Source organism: Rattus rattus, chromosome 14 (assembly GCF_011064425.1).
Source record: "Rattus rattus isolate New Zealand chromosome 14, Rrattus_CSIRO_v1, whole genome shotgun sequence".
NCBI classification, from domain to species: Eukaryota; Metazoa; Chordata; class Mammalia; order Rodentia; family Muridae; genus Rattus; species Rattus rattus.
The window spans coordinates 10,951,645-10,970,149 of NC_046167.1; the positions used below are offsets into that span (position 1 = coordinate 10,951,645).

General features: G+C 48.8%; 1 protein-coding gene across 2 annotated transcripts in view; it reads left to right on the forward strand.

Moving 5' to 3' along the window:
* The window catches only part of Frmd4a (FERM domain containing 4A), a 314,400-nt gene extending 297,400 nt beyond the window's left edge, over positions 1-17,000 (forward strand). Inside the window, exons 9-15 of one of the 2 annotated variants that reach the window (XM_032884486.1) lie at positions 2,012-2,068; positions 5,515-5,755; positions 6,529-6,693; positions 7,779-8,653; positions 10,281-10,377; positions 12,434-12,505; positions 15,563-15,672. In XM_032884486.1, the coding sequence (XP_032740377.1) occupies positions 2,012-2,068; positions 5,515-5,755; positions 6,529-6,693; positions 7,779-8,653; positions 10,281-10,377; positions 12,434-12,503 (1,505 nt within the window). In that variant the 3' untranslated portion in view covers positions 12,504-12,505; positions 15,563-15,672. Of the gene's footprint in view, positions 1-2,011; positions 2,069-5,514; positions 5,756-6,528; positions 6,694-7,778; positions 8,654-10,280; positions 10,378-12,433; positions 12,506-15,562 lie in introns of both variants that reach the window. The other variant, XM_032884487.1, reaches the window with a different exon arrangement.
* The last annotated feature ends 1,505 nt before the right edge of the window (positions 17,001-18,505 follow it).

Here is an 18,505-nt window from a genome sequence, read left to right on the forward strand (position 1 = left end):
TGAGTTCCCAGAACATGCCCGGGCTGCTAGCCCCTGCACTCTGTCCATTACTCAAACTCCGGAATAACTTTTGCTGTTTAGAGCTAGCTTCGATGAAATGGTTTTTCTAGTAAATCAGTTTACTTTCTTATTACTATAGGGTTTGTTCAGGCTTTTAGGGACTGTGATTTCATTATGGAATGGAGCCTGGAGGCGGGGCTTATGGTGAGGGGGCAGAACCTGGAGGCGGGGCTTGGGGTGAGTGTGTGTTCCTATCAGGGCTTTGGCGATGACGATGACGGTAAAACAGACTACCCTCAAATCCACCACCAAGCATCAGTTCTCTCTCCCACGGTTACCATCTTTTCTTTTTCTCCGAGTCATTGAATTCTTGATGATATATGCTAGAATTCTCCAGAGGGATTCATGTTGAGGAAGTCAGAAACAGATAGAGAGGTTTCTGAGGGCTTTCTCTGTGTCTCTCTGTGTCTCTTCTCTGTCTCTACCTCCCTCTCCCTCCCCCCCCCTCTGTGTGTGTGTGTGTGTGTGTGTGTGTTTCATAATGGGTGCATGGGTGCAAGGTTTCAGTTTGGGAAAAGAAAGCCCTATCCAAGCAGAAGATGTGTGGTGTGGTTGTAAACCACGCTGATGGACTTAAGGCCTGTGTACTTGAAAGGGGTAAAAATGATACCCAATGCTATGTATATTGTAATATATCAACATAGATCTTTCCCTTAAAAGCGTGGGTATACTAAGGAGCCAGTGGAAGGTTGGAGATTGCAAGATACCAAAGTCTGCCTCCTTGGAGTTCACCTGTCAAATAATTGGGAGAAAATGGGTTCGTAGGTGGGAGGGATAGGGCTGACCATAAGTCATCCCTTTGCTCTAGGGACTCAGAAGTGCCCATCATTCTGTGTCTTACCCTCCACCCCTTGCTGTGATAAAGGAACTTTGCCCCACTTTCTAGCAGGGATACAGTGAGTCGGTCCTTCTTCGTCATCACATCCTTTGGGCCCTCCTTGAACGCATTTGAACTTCCCTGCTCTGTAGAAACATCTAGAAGATAGCATCAGAGCTATGACTGGGAAGCAGCCTGGGGGGCGCCTGTCTTACCAGGTGGCCTGCCTGACTGAAGGCTGTTTTCTCTGGTCTGCTGGCAGCGCTGCTTATAAATCATTATTTGTGCCAGCTCCTGATTTCTTCCACGCAAGCCTCCAACCACTTTTGCTAACTGCTCAAGAATCTTCCTCCTCTGCTTGGCTGCCACAAGGAAGTCATGTTTTCATCGCAGAGTCTGCGATAGGAGTGGGCAAGCTCCTTAGGTCCTCAGCATATGTTTCAAGATGAAACCCTAAACTCGGAATCTGAGGAATTTCGACCTTTCCTGACGCTTCCCAGTGAACAGAGTCGTTTCAGACAAACCCCTCTTCCCTGGGAGGACTCAGTTTCCCCAGTGGGAGGGAGGATCCTTTCACAGTCTCCCTCCCAAGCATGTTCCTAATTGAATGGTGGCTATAAAAATAATCTTTAGAGAGACGGAGTCTGTATTTAGCAGGCTTGTTTTCTCTCCTACTAACTTCAGTTCATTGAGAAACCATTTGTTGCCATGTGAGCAAAACTGAGTTCCCTCCCCTAGTTTCGTGTCTGTTGAATAACAGCTACTCACCTCTTTGGTTTGGCTGGTACTTGCCCCGAGTTTGTTCTAGAACAATGGTTTAGCCAGGTCCCACCACCTCCCTACGACATGCTAAGCCATAGCCTCTGGTGAGCAAGGGTATGTGTACACAAAGACTAGGGCCCATTGCAGAGCCAGGGTGGGGAGGATGAGCCAACAACCACCAGACTCAAAGGAAACACCCAACAGCATCCTTCCTTTCATGCCTCCTTTCCCTACTGATGCAAAAAAAAAAAAAAAAAAAAAGATGGGAGGGTGTTGCCATGATTGGAGGGAGGGTCAGGTTTTCTTTCCTACACACTGGGCTTTGTTTCCAAAACATGTTAACCCTGTAGACTTTCACTTTTTATCTTCTAGATGGAAATATCGCCAGCGAAGACAGCTCTCTCTCGGATGCCCTTGTTCTGGAAGATGGTAGGTTTTCCCATTTCCTGCTCTTAGAGGTGGAATCCAGATTGAACTCGGATAATTCTGTGTGCTCCCTGGGGATGGACTTGTAGACAGGAAAGAGAGACTGAGACGGGGACTGGATGGATCCTTTGCAGGCTCCGTTTTGCCCCGAGAGTCACTGCTGAGCTCACAATGGTGCTACATTGACACTGGTTTTCCAGGGGCGTCCAGTCTACAGTCCTTGAGTTCTAACAGCGTAGAAAGTAAACCCACATGCTCCGATAGCCCATGGGCATGGGTTGGGCACTCTTGGAATAGACGGCGTAGAGAGTTACTCTTTGTCCAGCTTGGCCCATATGAGCCAAAAGATTGGATGACGCTTGAAGTGCTGTTTTTGTCTTTGTAATAGTCAAAGCACTCTTTTGGCTGGCTTGGTAGCTTCAGTCCTGTAATCTCAGCACGTGAGAGGTAGAAACAGAGGCAGGAGGATCAAAAGTTCAAGGCAACCTGAACTATATAGCAAGGCCTTGTATTAAAACCAAACAAGGGCCCAGGAGCATAGGAACACTTGCCTAGCTTACGCAAGGCTCTGAGTTCCACCCTTGGGTCAAAAAACAAAACAAAACAGGAAAAAAATCCAAGTAGCAAATCTTGAAGTAAAGAGCCTGTATCCTATATGTCTTCCTTTGGGTAGTCTTGACATGCATGAAAAGAGGTAGACATTGATTTGGGTTACCCAACAAAGCCTGGGATCTACTGGGAGAGCCTGAGCTACCAGAAGGACTTGGTCTAGCCTCTGCTCCTGAGACAAGAGTGAGAATGCCCCCTTAGCAGCATGGACTACCTTGGAAACTGTTGTTTTGTTTCCTGTTGAATTCTCAAACCTGGCAACTGCCCGGGGGATATTTTCTTGGTTTTTAGAAAAGAAGTTGAAAGCCCTTCCCACCTCACAACAGAAAGCAGGCATTCCAGACTTAGAACCATTTCTGAAACCCTTCCTACGGTTGCTAAACCAAACCATTGGAAGCCGAGAGCACTAATTATATGGGAATCTATTAACTGGTAGTTAATCATCTTGGCCCTCTAGGAAAACCTCAGGCACCCAGTAGTAAGTGGCTATTCAGACAGGAAACATGAAAGGCCTACCTGGCTCACGGCAATAATGATGATTGCTATAATAATAATGATTGCTCTTGATGTGGGGAAAGCTACCCGGTTGTCTTGCCCTTGCTATTAGGAATCAGATTGTCGAACCTGACTGTCTGCTGCATTAAGTGGCTGGGAAAGTCATGCTGTTCCAAGAGAATGCAGAAGCCTGTTTGGAATCCGAGACCCTCCCTAGTCCTAGCATTGATCAATGTCACCTCGTCTGCCAAGGAAGGAACAAGCTGATGAAGTCCCCTTGTGCATGGAGTTCCCAGGGCTATGTGTAGTCATTAGCTAATTTCTGAGACATCATGATAACAGTTTTGCCCAACATCCTGGGCCTCCAACCTCTGAGAGCTGGGATTGCCTCTGCCAGCATCCTGTGTTCCCACTTGAGGCGAGGCTCTCACTTCCCAGAGACTCCTCCTGTCTGATCTGAAGGGCTGACAGGAATACACCAGAACACATATATCTGGCCTTTGAATTTTGGTGACTGAGAATTAGGCTGTGAAAAATCAGAAATTGAAAATGGGTATCCAGGGCCCCATGAATGGTTGGTGGATTTCCCTCTAGCCCTCTCTCTCCCCATTCCCTGTGAGCACTGAGCATTCCCTCTCTTCCCAAAGCCAGGTTCCTATCACCAGATCTCTTCATCAAACCCTCCTGGTGTCTCTGGTTGGTTTTCCCAGGGTCAAAACAGCAAGAATAGTAGTTCTAAAACAGGATTTTCACCCTGACAATGTTTACAGTAAGAAAGTTTTCTTGTAGCTTTCAGGCCCAATCGTAACTCCTTGCCTGGAATTCAAAGTTCCATACTATATAGTCATACTCAGAATTCCTCCCTCCCTCTCTCTCCGCCCTCCCCTTAGCTGAGTAGAAACTTCTGCTTATACCTCACCCCGCCTCATCTCTAGATTTCTACTCAGTTTCCTTCCTTCTCTGCCACGTAGCTCATTTGTTCCAGAATGAATGCACCTTTGGGGATTGTTGTTTTGTTTGTAATTGGATCGGGTCCCAAGTAGCTCAGAATGGTATTGAACTCACTGTGTAATTGAAGCGGGCCTTGAACTGCTGATCTGCCTTCCTCTAAGTGCTGGAATTCCGGGCAAGAGTCACTGTGCCTTATGAGACATCTGCCTTCTTTGGCTAAATGGGTTTGCTTCCTTTGGAAGCCATCCAGCATCCAGATGTGCGAAATTGTACTCCCAGAGACGGTGGAGGCAGGGTACTACTGGGCAGTGCTGCTGGGTGTCCACTTGGGGGATGGGGCCTGTATTGCGAGCAGAGGGAGGGAAGTTTAGTCTGGTGTAGGGGAGTGAGTGTGCAGGCAGTGAACACATCCAGGAAGAGAACTGGTTTGGTTTATTGGGGTGGGGTGGAGTCAATGATGCCCCTGGTGAGGTAACCAGGGTCTCGGGGGAGAGTGTGTGACCTGTACCAATGACCAAGACAGGGATGTTGAAAGACGCTTCATCTATATACTCAGGAGTTGGGGAGGGGCTTATAAGGTCAAACAAGGAGTGAAGCCTGATCACTGTCAGGATAATAAATTCTCACTAGGGCTGTTGTGGCCGGAGCTTGCTTTATGGCGCTGGGTTGAGACTGGGGAGATAGCCAACCCCTGCCGGCCTACCTCTGAGGTATCCCGGTTTGAAGCTCCCTGGACCCTTCTTCCTCTGTAATCCTGGGCCATTACGGTCCCACAGGACTAGGACTCTCTCCGTCCAAAACGCCCTGAGCTGAGCTGAGGAAGATAGCTTAGGGAAGAGCCTAGCCCGAGGCCCTGGGCTCCATTCCGACATCACTGAGTTAAATATGCAGAACAGACTAGAGAGAATGTGAGTGACTTGTGAGGGGTGTACGGGTGGAAGAAGTCAGCTCTGTCAGCACTTAGCTATACTTCACAGGTACACTTTCAACTCTTTTTTTTCTCCAACGAATATTTATTGAGGACCTACTGGGTGCCAGCTGTTGTTCTGACCCTGAGGACCTAGGGATTAACAGAGCAGATTAAATCCTCAGGAAGGTTACCTCCTCCCCAGAGCAAATGAAATATGTTTAGAGTTTCTTCAAACGTAAGTTATGACATGGCTCCATGTGAGAGCATTTGTTCAGCATGTCTGAGGCCCTGGGCTCTTTTCTTAGCTCCAAATTAAACAACAACAACGAGAGTTAGCACATAATTCTCCATTTGCCTGTACAGTATTGGTATGGAATTCGTTGGTCTGACATGATCCCTTGTTGGTGGCACTGAATCCAACTCAGACTTTATTCACACTTAACCAGAAGATTCTGATCCGTTTCTCCTCCTTCTGTCTATGCAGAAGACTCTCAGGTTACCAGCACAATATCCCCCTTACAATCGCCACACAAGGGCCTCCCTCCTCGGCCTCCGTCAACGCACAACAGGCCTCCTCCCCCGCAGTCCCTGGAGGGACTCAGGCAGATGCACTATCACCGTACCGACTATGACAAGTCACCCTTAAAGCCCAAAATGTGGAGCGAGTCATCTTTAGACGAGCCTTATGAGAAAGTGAAGAAACGCTCCTCCCACGGTCATTCCAGGTGAGCTGCATTGGGACGCCCAAATGAGGTCTCCGGCCACACTCACTCGAACAGAATCAAAGGCTTACCCCACATAGAACCTACAAATCACAGTGTTCCCAAAGGATATTCATTTCCTTCATGGAAATTACAGTTCAGCTTCGCACACGAAGCCCTCTGCTGTCAAACCCATAGAAGTACAGATTTGTCATCTGAAGGTGTGGGTGGGGGGAGGGGGGGAGGGGAGGGTTTGGCTCACAGTCGACCTGTTGGCAGATGACTTTAATGCTGTTAAACTCCTCAGGAATTAATTAGGAAATTGTAGCCAGCAGTATTTCAGAATGGCAAGGGAGAGCCCAATCAGTGGATCCTCAAGGTGGTATAGAACCTTACCCCATCTTCCGGCTGATTTCTGGAGCCAAGAAGCTGTAATGCGAGCCTCACATTATCAGCTCATTACTTGGTTAATATCAACATCGTAGAGAGGATTATCTGGAGGCATTTAGGTCCGCTTCTGTTTTCCTCATGTTCCTCAATGATACAGCTCCAAGAGGGTACCCTAGCAGGTACTTTATTTCTTGGAAAATGATACGTGTTAAGGATGAAGAGTCCATAGAACAATCACCCTGTGCTTAACTGCAGGGGTGGAGGGGGGAGAGGTGGACTAGTGAGAGTTGGAGATCCAGGCAAGCTCTCCCTACAATTAGATCTACTGTCCCAAGCTAGTCAGCCCCTACCAGTGCTGCCACACTGTATTTGTGTGACGAACATGGTATCCCTCTGCTTGCTTGCAGTAGCCACAAGCGTTTTCCCAGCACAGGGAGCTGTACTGAGGCAGGAGTAAGCAGCTCCCTGCAGAATAGTCCCATCCGAAGCCTCCCACACTGGAATTCCCAGTCTAGCATGCCATCCACCCCAGACCTGCGCGTCCGGAGTCCCCACTACGTTCATTCCACAAGGTGAGTCTTCAGGCCTCCTGCCTTTGTGGGAAAGGCAGACCTTAGTATAGTCAGACATCATTGGCTCCAACCTAGTCCAGCTAACAGGTGAGCTAGGGTTGGACTTGATCCAGCCCACTTTGCCCTGGACACTCAATCCAGTGACTTGTGGAGACAGGGAACCCCAGCCTCCTGGAGACAGCTGACAAGGATCCTAGTAGGAGTGGGAACAGGAAAACTAGCCCAGTTAATGTGGGGAAGTGCAGCAGCCATATACACCCCAGGCCAATCTTTGCTCCACATCCCGTTCCTCATAGATCTTTCTCACGAGGTCTGAAATCTATTCTGAGCTGACTTTACTACCTCAGGGTATACATTTATAATGATCAAAAGAAATGAATAGAGAAACAGGCTTCCCTGAACTATATCCCCTCTCTAAGAAGTAAAGCCGGGTCACGGAAGGCCACTGGTGAGGGTTATATAGCACACTTCTGCTGTATGTAGCCAAGAGTCCCTGTGAATTTGCATAAGGCATCCTATCGCTGGGCACCAATCACCTTCCTCTTGTTGATATTGTTGGATCGGAGGCAGCGTATTGCTGGTAGGTATCTGTATCATTTATATGTAGGGGCTCCATGTTCCACCAACTTCCCTTTTGGAACCCTCATAAGAAACTCATTGGTACATTAGCAATGTCAGCATTCATTCCAGAGGAGTCTGGTTCAATCACGGGAGGGCCTCTGTTAGACTTTTTGTTAGTTTTTGAGGGACTTTGGGATTTTTGTTTTATTACCTACAATCAGTCTTTTAAAGGCGTTAATATAACGCTTGGGACGTGGTAATTTGCTTCTCTATCGATGGCATCGTTTTCTTAAGAAGCAAAAGCCCGCAGGACATTGGTCAACACTTTTCATCCACCTCCTAGGTTCTACATGGACTTCAGGGATTCTAAACTCCCTTTCTCACCTGGGACCTAGGGAATTACCTAGCTTTCCAGGGGCAACTTTGCTGGGCTCTCCCATTGGTAGAGGCTTGAGCCTGGCCTATGGCTTTCATGGGACCCTTTGATCCAGAACTCTAAGACCAATCATGCGTCTCCCCAACAGGTCGGTGGACATCAGCCCGACGAGACTGCACAGCCTCGCACTGCACTTTAGGCATCGAAGCTCCAGCTTGGAGTCCCAGGGCAAGCTCCTGGGCTCAGAGAACGACACCGGAAGCCCCGACTTCTACACCCCGAGGACTCGTAGCAGCAATGGCTCAGACCCCATGGATGACTGCTCGTCCTGCACCAGCCACTCGAGCTCAGAACACTACTACCCGGCCCAGATGAATGCCAACTACTCAACGCTGGCTGAGGACTCGCCATCCAAGGCGCGGCAGCGACAGCGACAGAGGCAGCGGGCAGCAGGCGCGCTGGGCTCAGCTAGCTCTGGCAGCATGCCCAACCTGGCGGCACGCAGCGGGGCTGCGAGCGCGGGAGGTGGCGTGTACCTGCACAGCCAGAGCCAGCCGAGCTCGCAGTACCGCATCAAGGAGTACCCACTATATATCGAGGGCAGTGCCACACCCGTGGTGGTACGCAGCCTGGAGAGCGACCAGGAGGGCCACTACAGCGTCAAGGCGCAGTTTAAGACCTCCAACTCTTACACGGCTGGTGGTCTGTTCAAAGAGAGCTGGCGCGGGGGTGGTGACGAGGGCGATGCAGGCCGCCTTACGCCATCCCGCTCTCAGATCCTGCGGACTCCTTCGTTGGGGCGTGACGGCGCCCACGACAAAGGCTCCGGCCGCGCTGCTGTGTCCGATGAGCTGCGCCTGTGGTACCAGCGCTCCACAGCCTCGCACAAGGAGCACAGCCGCCTGTCGCACACCAGCTCCACTTCCTCAGACAGCGGCTCTCAGTACAGCACCTCTTCCCAGAGCACCTTCGTGGCGCACAGCAGGGTCACCAGGATGCCCCAGATGTGCAAGGCCACGTCAGGTGAGCAGGACGACGGGACAGTGGTGACAGGAGTAGCCTGAAGGTTGCCTAGACTTCACAACCAAGAAAGGGAGTCATTTATTCTGGAGGCCTTGTTGTGGAACTTGGGAAATCCATGGTTCTTATCCCAACCCAGGTGTTCCTTCCTCCTTAAACCTAGGCACAGAGCGAGCATTTCTTTTAGCCCTTCTAGTTAAGGATAAAAAGCCATGTGATGCCATGTGAAGTCAGGTCACGGGGTTTATCCTGCCAAGGGTGCACCTTTACCTGGTGAAGGAAAAGTCTAGGAAGTTAGAGACCCGGGTTCTAACCTTGCCAAGGTTGAGTTGAAAGTGGGGCCCGGATCTTGAGGCCCTGGGAAAAGAAGTGTTCGCTCTCCGAACCTGACCACTGTGTCTGCATAGGTAACTTCTTTTGCTCCTGGCTTTTCTGCTACTTTCAGCATCTTTGATACTGTGTCACACCGAGCTTTGAACCCAAAGCACTGTACAAAGCGGGGAGAAATGTCCTTTCCCTTAAGAAGCTCCTGTGAAATGACAATGCTAACAACCGACGTTAGTAGAGCATTTACCTTCGCTAGATCGATGGCTACACTCATACCACTTAGAAAGTAGTTAAAAAAACAAACAAACAAACAGCCTTTTACTGTAGGCAGAAGAAACGAGGAAGGGTAGGAGGAAAACAAGAATAAAGGCAAAGTGAAAACCATTGGAACCCCAGGTCAGGCAGGGTCTGGAGAGAGTCCCCGAAAGGAACAGCCGGAAAAGAAGCTGTACATTCTGCCTCCATGTTCCCACTGCTCTCTTCACTAGGGCGCTCACGCCAAACGAACTCCCCGGACTGGACTACAAAGATTGGGCAGCCCTGGGCGCGCCTGGGACTTCACGGTCCTACAACCTTTTCCTGCTCTGCTTATTTATCTGTAAGCTAAACCACTGGCTTCCCAGCAGGATTCTGAGAGTGGATACATTAACATGTACCCTCTGAAGGCCATGATCCTTGCTAGTCCTCTCAGATCCAGTGGTTAAGTCCCAATGGCAAAAAGATGAGTGGTTCATCCTCTCAGAACTGCCATTGTGTGGATTTGCTTTACTAAACAGCAGGAAGATATTACTGAGATTTTAATAAACTGTACCCCACCCACCCCGGCCACCACCAAAAGTGCAAAGGAAACTCAGTACTTCGTGTTGAATTCTCCTAACCAGATCTCACGCTTGGAGCAAACCCATGACACACAGGAGCTGTTAAGAGCACTGTTCATTTGCAGGGTTTCTGAAGTAGCAGATAATAAGTCTGGAGGCCCTTCCAACAATTCAGCACGGTCCTCACAGAAGAGCCCCATCTAATGTGCTCAGTTCTCCACAGCAGAAACACGGGGCTTCCCGTTCTGGGCCACTATAGAAACCATCCTGTGACCTCGGTCAGAATGGAAGGACAAAGTTAAGAGAAAATGAAGTTGGGGTATTAATAAATGAATGCCATGGGGCCACCAGGACCCTACCTACAAGATCACATCCTTCTTGTCTGACATTGGTATCACCTGCCGCTGGGTCTGTCCTTGACTTCATGCTCTATACTTGGTGTTAACCCGTCTTCTCCCTGCTTTTCCCACACCGACTACCTCTAGCTGCCTTACCTCAAAGCCAGAGAAGCTCAACACCGTCAAGTGAAATTGGAGCCACCCCACCAAGCAGTCCCCACCACATCCTGACCTGGCAGACTGGGTGAGTTGTCCCATGAAGTCGCTGACTTGGTTCTCCTGGGTTCTAAATTGCATTGGCTAGGAAGGCTCTCCTCAGTATTGAGCTCCCAGCGAAGGGAGGATGCATCAGCAAATGGGTGCCCAGAATCAAAACGATCTCCCTGAGCTGTCACCTTCTCCCTGACTGGCCTACTGTTTTTGATGGGGAACAAATTCTGTGTGTTTTATTTAAAGGTAGGTAGAGATTCCTGGACTGTAGCAAGGCAAAGAAGTGGATTCAATTCTGGGCAGCATTTGATTTTTTTTTTCCCCCGCAAAAATGTAGGGTTGGGAGAAACAACCCTCAGATATTACACAGACTTCTCAGTGTGGCCACTGTCTTTTTTTTTTTTTTAAATATTTATCTTACATGAATGCTCTGTCTGCATGTATACCTGCACAGCAGAAGAGGGCATCAGATCCCATTACAGATGGTTGTGAGCCACCATGTGGTTGCTGGGAATTGAACTCAGGACCTCTGGAAGAGCAGTCAGTGCTCTTAACCTTTGAGCCATCTCTCCAGCCTGGTCGGTGTCTAGGCTAAGCAGTTGCTCTTCATCAGCGAAGGGGGTTCTGTGCCTTGAGACTTTTAAATAGAGGTTGTCCACAGCAAAACACTGAAACTGGAAGTCAGCTTTAAGTGTGCACTTAGGGCCAGTTAGGATGCTCCAATCTGCCGAAGAGTAAGACACAAGTGTCCTGCTCTGTTGTCACACGCTGGCACGTTCTACCCGGCTTCTCTCTGTTGCTGCCTCTTAGACGGTCCACTCTGTCAACACCTGTTGGTCCCTGGATGGGCCCTGTATCCGGCTTAATCCCCTGTTGGGCGTGGGTGAGCGTGTCTGGGAAAATCTGACAGCTGTGAGCTGGATTGTAAGAACACCACAGTCCCACAGTTGCTTCTATGGCCTGCGTCCAGGCTCCCATGCGTGGAGGAGTTTACTCCTCCACGTTTATCTGAAGTGACTTGACACCAGGCCTCTTCTGGAAACTTCATTTTGGGTGGAGAAGCGGGGAAGCCAACACTTATTGAGTACTCACGACACAAAGGATGACGGCTTCTTTGAACATGAGGGAGTTCCATGGAATCCCGTCTGTTTCCCAAAAAGGGAAGTAGCTAGATCTGTTGTAAGTGAGACAGAGAACACAAACCATGCACTCTACCTTTCTGGTGGGTCAGTTTGGGCTTCTGGGGCCTATCCAAAACCTACTGAATCAGAAGCCCTGGGGTAGGCCCATTGGGTGTCCTTAAGTGAACCCTTGGGTCATTAGGATCAGTGAACCACCCGCTGAACCACCCCCACACTGCCTCTACTCTTTTCAAATCAGGAAAATACATAGTCAGCAACTGCAGTGCGTCTCACGTCTACTCCTAAGATGGCTTTTGCCAGTGGCTACCCCTCTCTCTTTTTATTATAAATAATTGACACTCGTCCATACCATCTTCTCTACAACACCAGATGCTCAATCCAGACAGCTTCTTGGCTTAGGCTCTGAGACTCTCTCAGGACTAATTCATACAAGAGCCACACATCTGTATACCTCTCTAGGCTAAATGTTATCATCCAACCAGGACGCTTGGGATCCTCTGTGGGCCGTGCTGTTTTATCTAACCATATGACTGTATCATTTGATAAGACAGGCTCTGAAATTTACAAGCAGCCCCCCCCGTGCCCACCCACTCGAGTTGCCTCCTTTACCACATGTAGCCAGTGAGGGCTCCCAACACACTGGAAACAGAGGGGCATTGTCTTTGAAGTCCAGCGTTTTGTCAGCTTGAGAATTACTCAAGAATAATGTGATAAGAAGACATTGGGTAAAAATTGCCACCGTCTGCCTTCCTAACAGAACTCCTGAGGTTCTGTTTCTCACTGATGGAGCCCGAGTGTTCTGCATGATTCTTACTGTCACAGACACGTGGGTAGATAATCATTGTTGGGTCTTTCCGGTGTGTTAATAAGCTGCTACTAATCATGTGTGTCCATTCTCCTGTGTAACACGACCTCTCTTCTCTTCTCCTTCCGCTTTCCTTTGTTCAGAGAAGCAACAGAAAACTCTCCCATCATGGATGGGTCTGGGTCTCCAACTCACCAAAGTACTGATGAATAGAGGTATTGTAAGGGGACGTTTTGTTCTTACTGCCCACGTGTGTGATCCAGATGTCCCGCATATGTGCTGCCTCTGCCCTTGTCATAGTTTCCAGGAGGAAATGTCTGAATGGTGTGGAAGCTATTATCTTTATGTTTCAGTTCTAGCTACATGTGGTGCTATATGTTTGGATGTGTGTTTTTACATCAGATGTAGGGTAGTCCCCATGCGCCCCCCGCCAGTATATTTAGATTTCTAGGCTTTAAGCACAAGAACAAATCACAGTGCTCCATTGTTGTTTACCAGCTTTGGACGCACTTTCCGTGAACACCACGCCACTGCTGTTTTAAAAAACCCAGATATTGTAACTCATTATCCTCCCACTTTTCGGTGACATTTGCATGTGGCGCCAAATGTCAGAGTCCTGCTTTTTAAAACGTGGTTTGTAAATTGCCGCCACCACCTGGGAGCCCAGAGTGACTCCTGGAGGCCACCCTGGCTGTGGAGTCAACCGCACACTGAAATCTGCAAAGCGTTGCCATCCCAAATACAGAACAGAGGGACCTGAAAGTCGGAGTAACTAACCGTACAGCGCTGACGTCAAGAAGCACGTCAGAGATCAATAAAGTGATAAGGGGGCCGTGCAGGAGTGAGAAAAGGGCTTTAGTAAAGAACGAAAACCGAGTCATGAGTACGAGGCAGCCACATGAAAATACTGAGGGCTCTACAACTCACTCAGTACAGGAAGAGCAGCCCATTAGCCTTGGGTGTGGAGTAGGACAAGACCATGATCAGTTCTTACAGTTAGCCAAGGCGGGATGAAGATGGCCAGACAGCTCACACGCTGGTGACAGTGAAAGTGAGAGAGAATGGTGTCACAACATTTTTGAAGCTGGAGTCATTGTTCTCCTCCACTGTGGAGTATAATGTGCTTCGAGTGACGGTGATGGTACCAGATGTCTGAGAAGACTTAACACACTCGCGTGGGAGCACGGTTGAGTCAGTTCAAGATGGACTAGAGAGAACGCTGCTGGGTAGCAGCTCACACAAAGGGCCAGCCGAGTAAGGACGACACAGTGGTCTTACCACCCTGGCTTTATGGCCACTGACCTACAGCACTGTTCACCAATCCAGATCTGTCCAGGCAGTTGGCTGGGTCAGGGAAACCCCATTCTCAGTTTACAGCAGGATATGGAGAAAAAACGTCACTCACTCTTTAAAAAGTGATTTAACCCCAGACTGCTTAGGATCAGGCATAAGAGAGATTCAAACGTGTCCTATGGCGTTAAGGTGTGTGAGATGTTGTTTGCCAGCCTGTGTTCTGTGGGCGTGACGAGCGTGGAGGACGGTCTAGGTGAAACGAAACAACACGTGACTCCTCAGAGCATTTCCCATGTGCTCACAGTCAATGTCGCAGTCAGGAAAGTGTCCCTAGGAGACCCACTTCACAGCTGAATGGGAAAACTAGCTTCTAGAAGACTCTAGGAAGCTGCACAGGAGTGTGGAACCAAGCCTTTTAACCAAATAAGCATGGGTACGCAGATAAGTTGGGAAGCTGAGGAAAAGCTGGGGCCAGACCTTGCTAGTCATTCGCATTCACGGCGAGGAAATAATCACTCTCCTGCTTTCAAAGCTCCTCCGCCATGTCTGTGGCTGTGGCTGGAGAGCTAACTGGCGGCCCTTGGTCATGTGTCTGACAGGGGTCACAGGAAGGAATGGTTTCCCCAGGAGTGCTTCGTGTTTGTAGCAGAGTCCACCTTTCCCAAAGTCCTTGGTTCTTCTGGCGCCATTAACAAAAGCCAGTTTGGCGATGGGGAGACCGTGTTTGTAGATTAGGCATAACCGAGTCATCTACTTATTTACCCCCAGCCAACAGAGACACACAAAGTCACCCGTGGCCAGTGACATAACTAAGGGCCTTTGCTTTTAAAGCCACAGTTAATCAGAATTAACCTCGTGGACTTCCAGGGCTCCAAGCACAAGACCGTCCTGGTGGTTTGCCTGAAAATTCCAGAGTACTTGGGATTTTTCTAGCTCTCGTGGACTTTGCTGGGTCAGGTGAGGGGCATTTACAAGGCATTGAATGCTCACTCGGTGAGTTCTGGAGAGGTCAGCAAATGAGGAGTAAGGGTGACAGACTGTCTTCTGCGTGAGCTCACAGCTCTAAGATGCTCTTTAAAATGGCCTGACCCCAAGGTATGCCCCTGGCCTAGGCCTGGGAACGGAAGGGTAGCTTAGGAACAGTCAGAGCACTCCGAGTAGAGCTGTGGCCACTCATCCGTGTGAGCGCTGTTGACACTTAGTAATCACTCCTTCTAGCCTATGAGAAATACTCACCTAACGAAAGGTCTGCTTTCTTCCATATATGTGTTTCTGTGTAGACACAAATACATTTTTATTTTATACTATTTTTTGGTGCTGAGGATTAAGTGCATGACCTTTATATGCTAAGCATACTTTCTACCACAGAGCTACAGGCCCAGTCCCGACTGTAGGTTTTGAAAAAAATACCTCTATAAAAATCACAACAGTATTGATTTTAAAAACATTAAAAACTCGATTTAGAGTGTCACTTTAGTACCACTCTAGGGAAGGTCACATTTTGACTATTCTCTTCTGGGACAGTGATAACTGACCACAGAAGTGCAGTGATGGATCTGATGTGAGGCAAGCCCCTGGCTGTCATGTAGGAAGTCACCGTGAGGTATTACAGCTCCATGGACTCCTCGGCCTTTGCTACATCTGAAAATTATCAGTGGGACTGGGCAGTTCCCCAGGCCAACAGCAGCAGGTCCAGACTCAGGCCTGGACGTGAGCATTTCTGAGGTTCCCACGTGATCGTGAGGACTACCGCATTGAGTGTTAACTTGCATTTGCCGAGGTTTCAGGAGGTCCCTTTTGTGGGACACTTACGGTCTCTGAACACCTTCTGTACAGCCACTGTAGGAGACTGCCAGGCCTCACCTCTGTGGGGCAGGGCAGACGGCAGCTCGTCTGTAGAGGGCACGTCACTCGTACGCATCCTGAACACTATGTAGTGCTCTCCTCTAACTCTGGTCTTCTCTCTCTCCGATCCACAGGAGCTACGGTGACAGCTGCTTCCTGGATTCCTCCCTCTATCCAGAGCTAGCTGACGTCCAATGGTACGGGCAGGAAAAAGCCAAGCCCGGGACCCTCGTGTGAGCCGGCCGACCGGGCCGATGTGAGCACCGCCACGCCATTCCAAGTCACCTCACTGCCTCTCATTTGCCTTACCCAGATGCACTGTCACCTGCACCAGCTTCGGCCCTCAGCACTTTTTTTCTCCTATTTCCACATCCCTTTCAACCTCAAAAACCTGACTGAGGAGACGTTCTGGAAGGTTCCGAACCCACTGTGTGTCCCTGGCTCTCTTGTCCGGAGAGCCAGATAACAATCCTCAATGGCACCTTGGTGGTTTCCCTCTGCCATGACAGCCCCAGGTCACAAACTGTCAGGGAAGCCAACACATGCAATTCCTGTGGAAGAGAAGCCTTGGTAGAGAACGAGGAAAGCAAGCCCTGCCTGCAGAGACTGTGAAGCTGTTTCCGGCTGCCACCCTGGGCCAACCAAGTGCTTCTAGAGGAGAGTGCCGAGTGGGGATATCGGTTTCCACCTGAAATAAATATTCAGTAGTCAAACAGCCAGCAAGAGTTCCTAAGGTGAAGCGTTAAGATTGGTGCTCCAGAGACGCATCGGAAGATCCCAACCGGTTCTATGCTGCCAAAGATTAGACCCATTCAACAATGAACAGAGAGGAGGGGCCAAGAGGAACACACTTTTTCTGCAGTGAAATTTCAAGTCTAAATTGCTTCTATGCAGCCCCAGTGAAGGTCAACCCTTTGTAGACCACGTCCTGTCATGTGTGACCCATCTCCTGGAGCACTCCATAGCCCCGGATCTGAGAGACTGGGAACAAACCCAACAGGACAGTGAAGATGAAGGGCTTGACTGTCCTGGCAGACTCGGATGTGAAGGAAAACAGAGGTTGGGACGGGGGAGCCGGGTACCGTTAGGACTGCCCTATGCAGGGGCCTCAGCCTACGCCCCCAAAGCTTCTTTCTTATTGGGATTGGGAGGAAGCTGAAGGTGATCATTGCCAAAAGCAGTTCTCTCTCGTTAAAAACAACCAGTAAAAGTGTAACCTTTCTTTTTTGGTACAAGGCCTTTCATTTTCCTTTTTTTATGGGAAACCAAGGGAAAAAGCACACTGCGATCTAGTCAAGTGTTTTACTGTTGTGGTTCATTGTATGTTTGTCAACCCTTGTATGAACCTGGACAGACCTCTCCTGTGTGTCGCTTAGTCAGAGAACTCAAGTACGCCCTTAGGTAGGAAGATTTTTTTTACACCTGTCTACCAGTCGGCAGGCAGAACAGAGTTGAGACAACTCAGCTTCCAAAGGGCCCATCCACCTCCGGCAGTATCTGTGACCTTGATCTATATACCACCTCTGTCCACAGATACCAAGAGGAAAAAAAAGGCAAAAAAAAAAAAAAAAATTCAAATAAAAAGCATGCGTGCAAGCTGCTCGTTTACATGTGTTTTGAGCTATGCTTAACACACAACCGAAAAGCCATCAATCTTCAAAGGCCTCAGAATTACTTTTGTAATAACTAACCAGCGCACAGTCTTAGTCGGGTTACTAAAGATGGCGCAGGAGTCTCTGTGGAGGTAGTGCGTGTGCATCCGTGCAAGCGCAAGGCTTGCAGGGTTACTTCTGCAAAGCCTTCCTATGGGAAATGCACCCAGGAGCCAGGAGGAAAGCAAATGTAGAAGTTAGCTGTGGCATCAAAAGACTTTGCTTCTCGTGTATGTAAATCCAAGAATAACAATAGACTCTATGAGACCAGGAAGGTTAAGAAATGGATACCGGAAAGGGCTAATCCTGTGGCTCACTTTGCAGTGGCTTGGAAAGCTCTGGAAGTCAAGTGGGGGCATTCATACCATATGGCTCGCCACGGCCTTCTCTCGCCCATTCGAGGCTGGGTACCCCAGAGCTGGGCATGGTTGGCTTGATGAGCCCAGCTTCCAGAAACAGTACTCTTCCCAGACACGTCAGGGATAACCCTATAGGAAGGGTAGGAACTGGATACAATGGTACAAAATGACCCTGGGGCTCCATGGAGACCGGGCTACCTTTGTTGCTCCTAGTCCAATAATGGGAGCTACAAAAGAGGTTCTTTGGGGGATTATTCCTTCCTTCCTTAGCTAACAGGAAATGTGACACACTGTGCCCATTTTCTTTGATCCCAAAGGAGATGCCTGAGTAATTAGCCTGAACTATGGTGCAACAAAGTCCAAAAGGAAACAAAGAACAAGACAAGGTTACATGGTTACGGGTTGTAACACAGACAGCGGTTTGGAAATCAATTCCGAAGTCCTTCGGATCTATGAGAGATACAGAGAGAATCTAAGTGATATAGATCTGGGGAGCAGAGGGAATCGGAGTGGGAACCATGAACACCATCGCGATGGTCTGGTAGTAAGGACAGAGATTAAGTAAAACAGGTTTTACTGTTTAGCTGTGTTCGGTTACTACAATGTACATAGTATAGTAAGCATTAGTCCTTTGAGACGGACATGATAAATGGTCGCTGTGGTTGGTGGTGAACGCTCTAGGTATTGTATCCAAGCACCTGCAAACTCTTGACAGATCCCCATTTCTTTAAAGGAAGATGAAACATGAAGTCCCCAGTCTGATCTAAAGCCCCTATTGGATTCGTCGGGTACATGTAAGAGATTGCTTGTTTCAGCCAGAAGACTATGTTGTGAGCCAGGTTGGTTTCTCTTGTTTTATGCAGGTGAGTGTTGGAACTGTTCAAAGCCCGGTTCGTTTTTCATCCAGTATTAGTTTAGTTCTAAATATAGCAAGCCTCACCCAGGTGCTATCAGATGACCAATTACTGCTTAGTTAACTAGGTGTAAAGTTTTACATATCCATTCATGTCAATAGTTTATTACGAGTTGTGGAAAATGGACTCTAGTTTAATAATTGGGGGGAAAG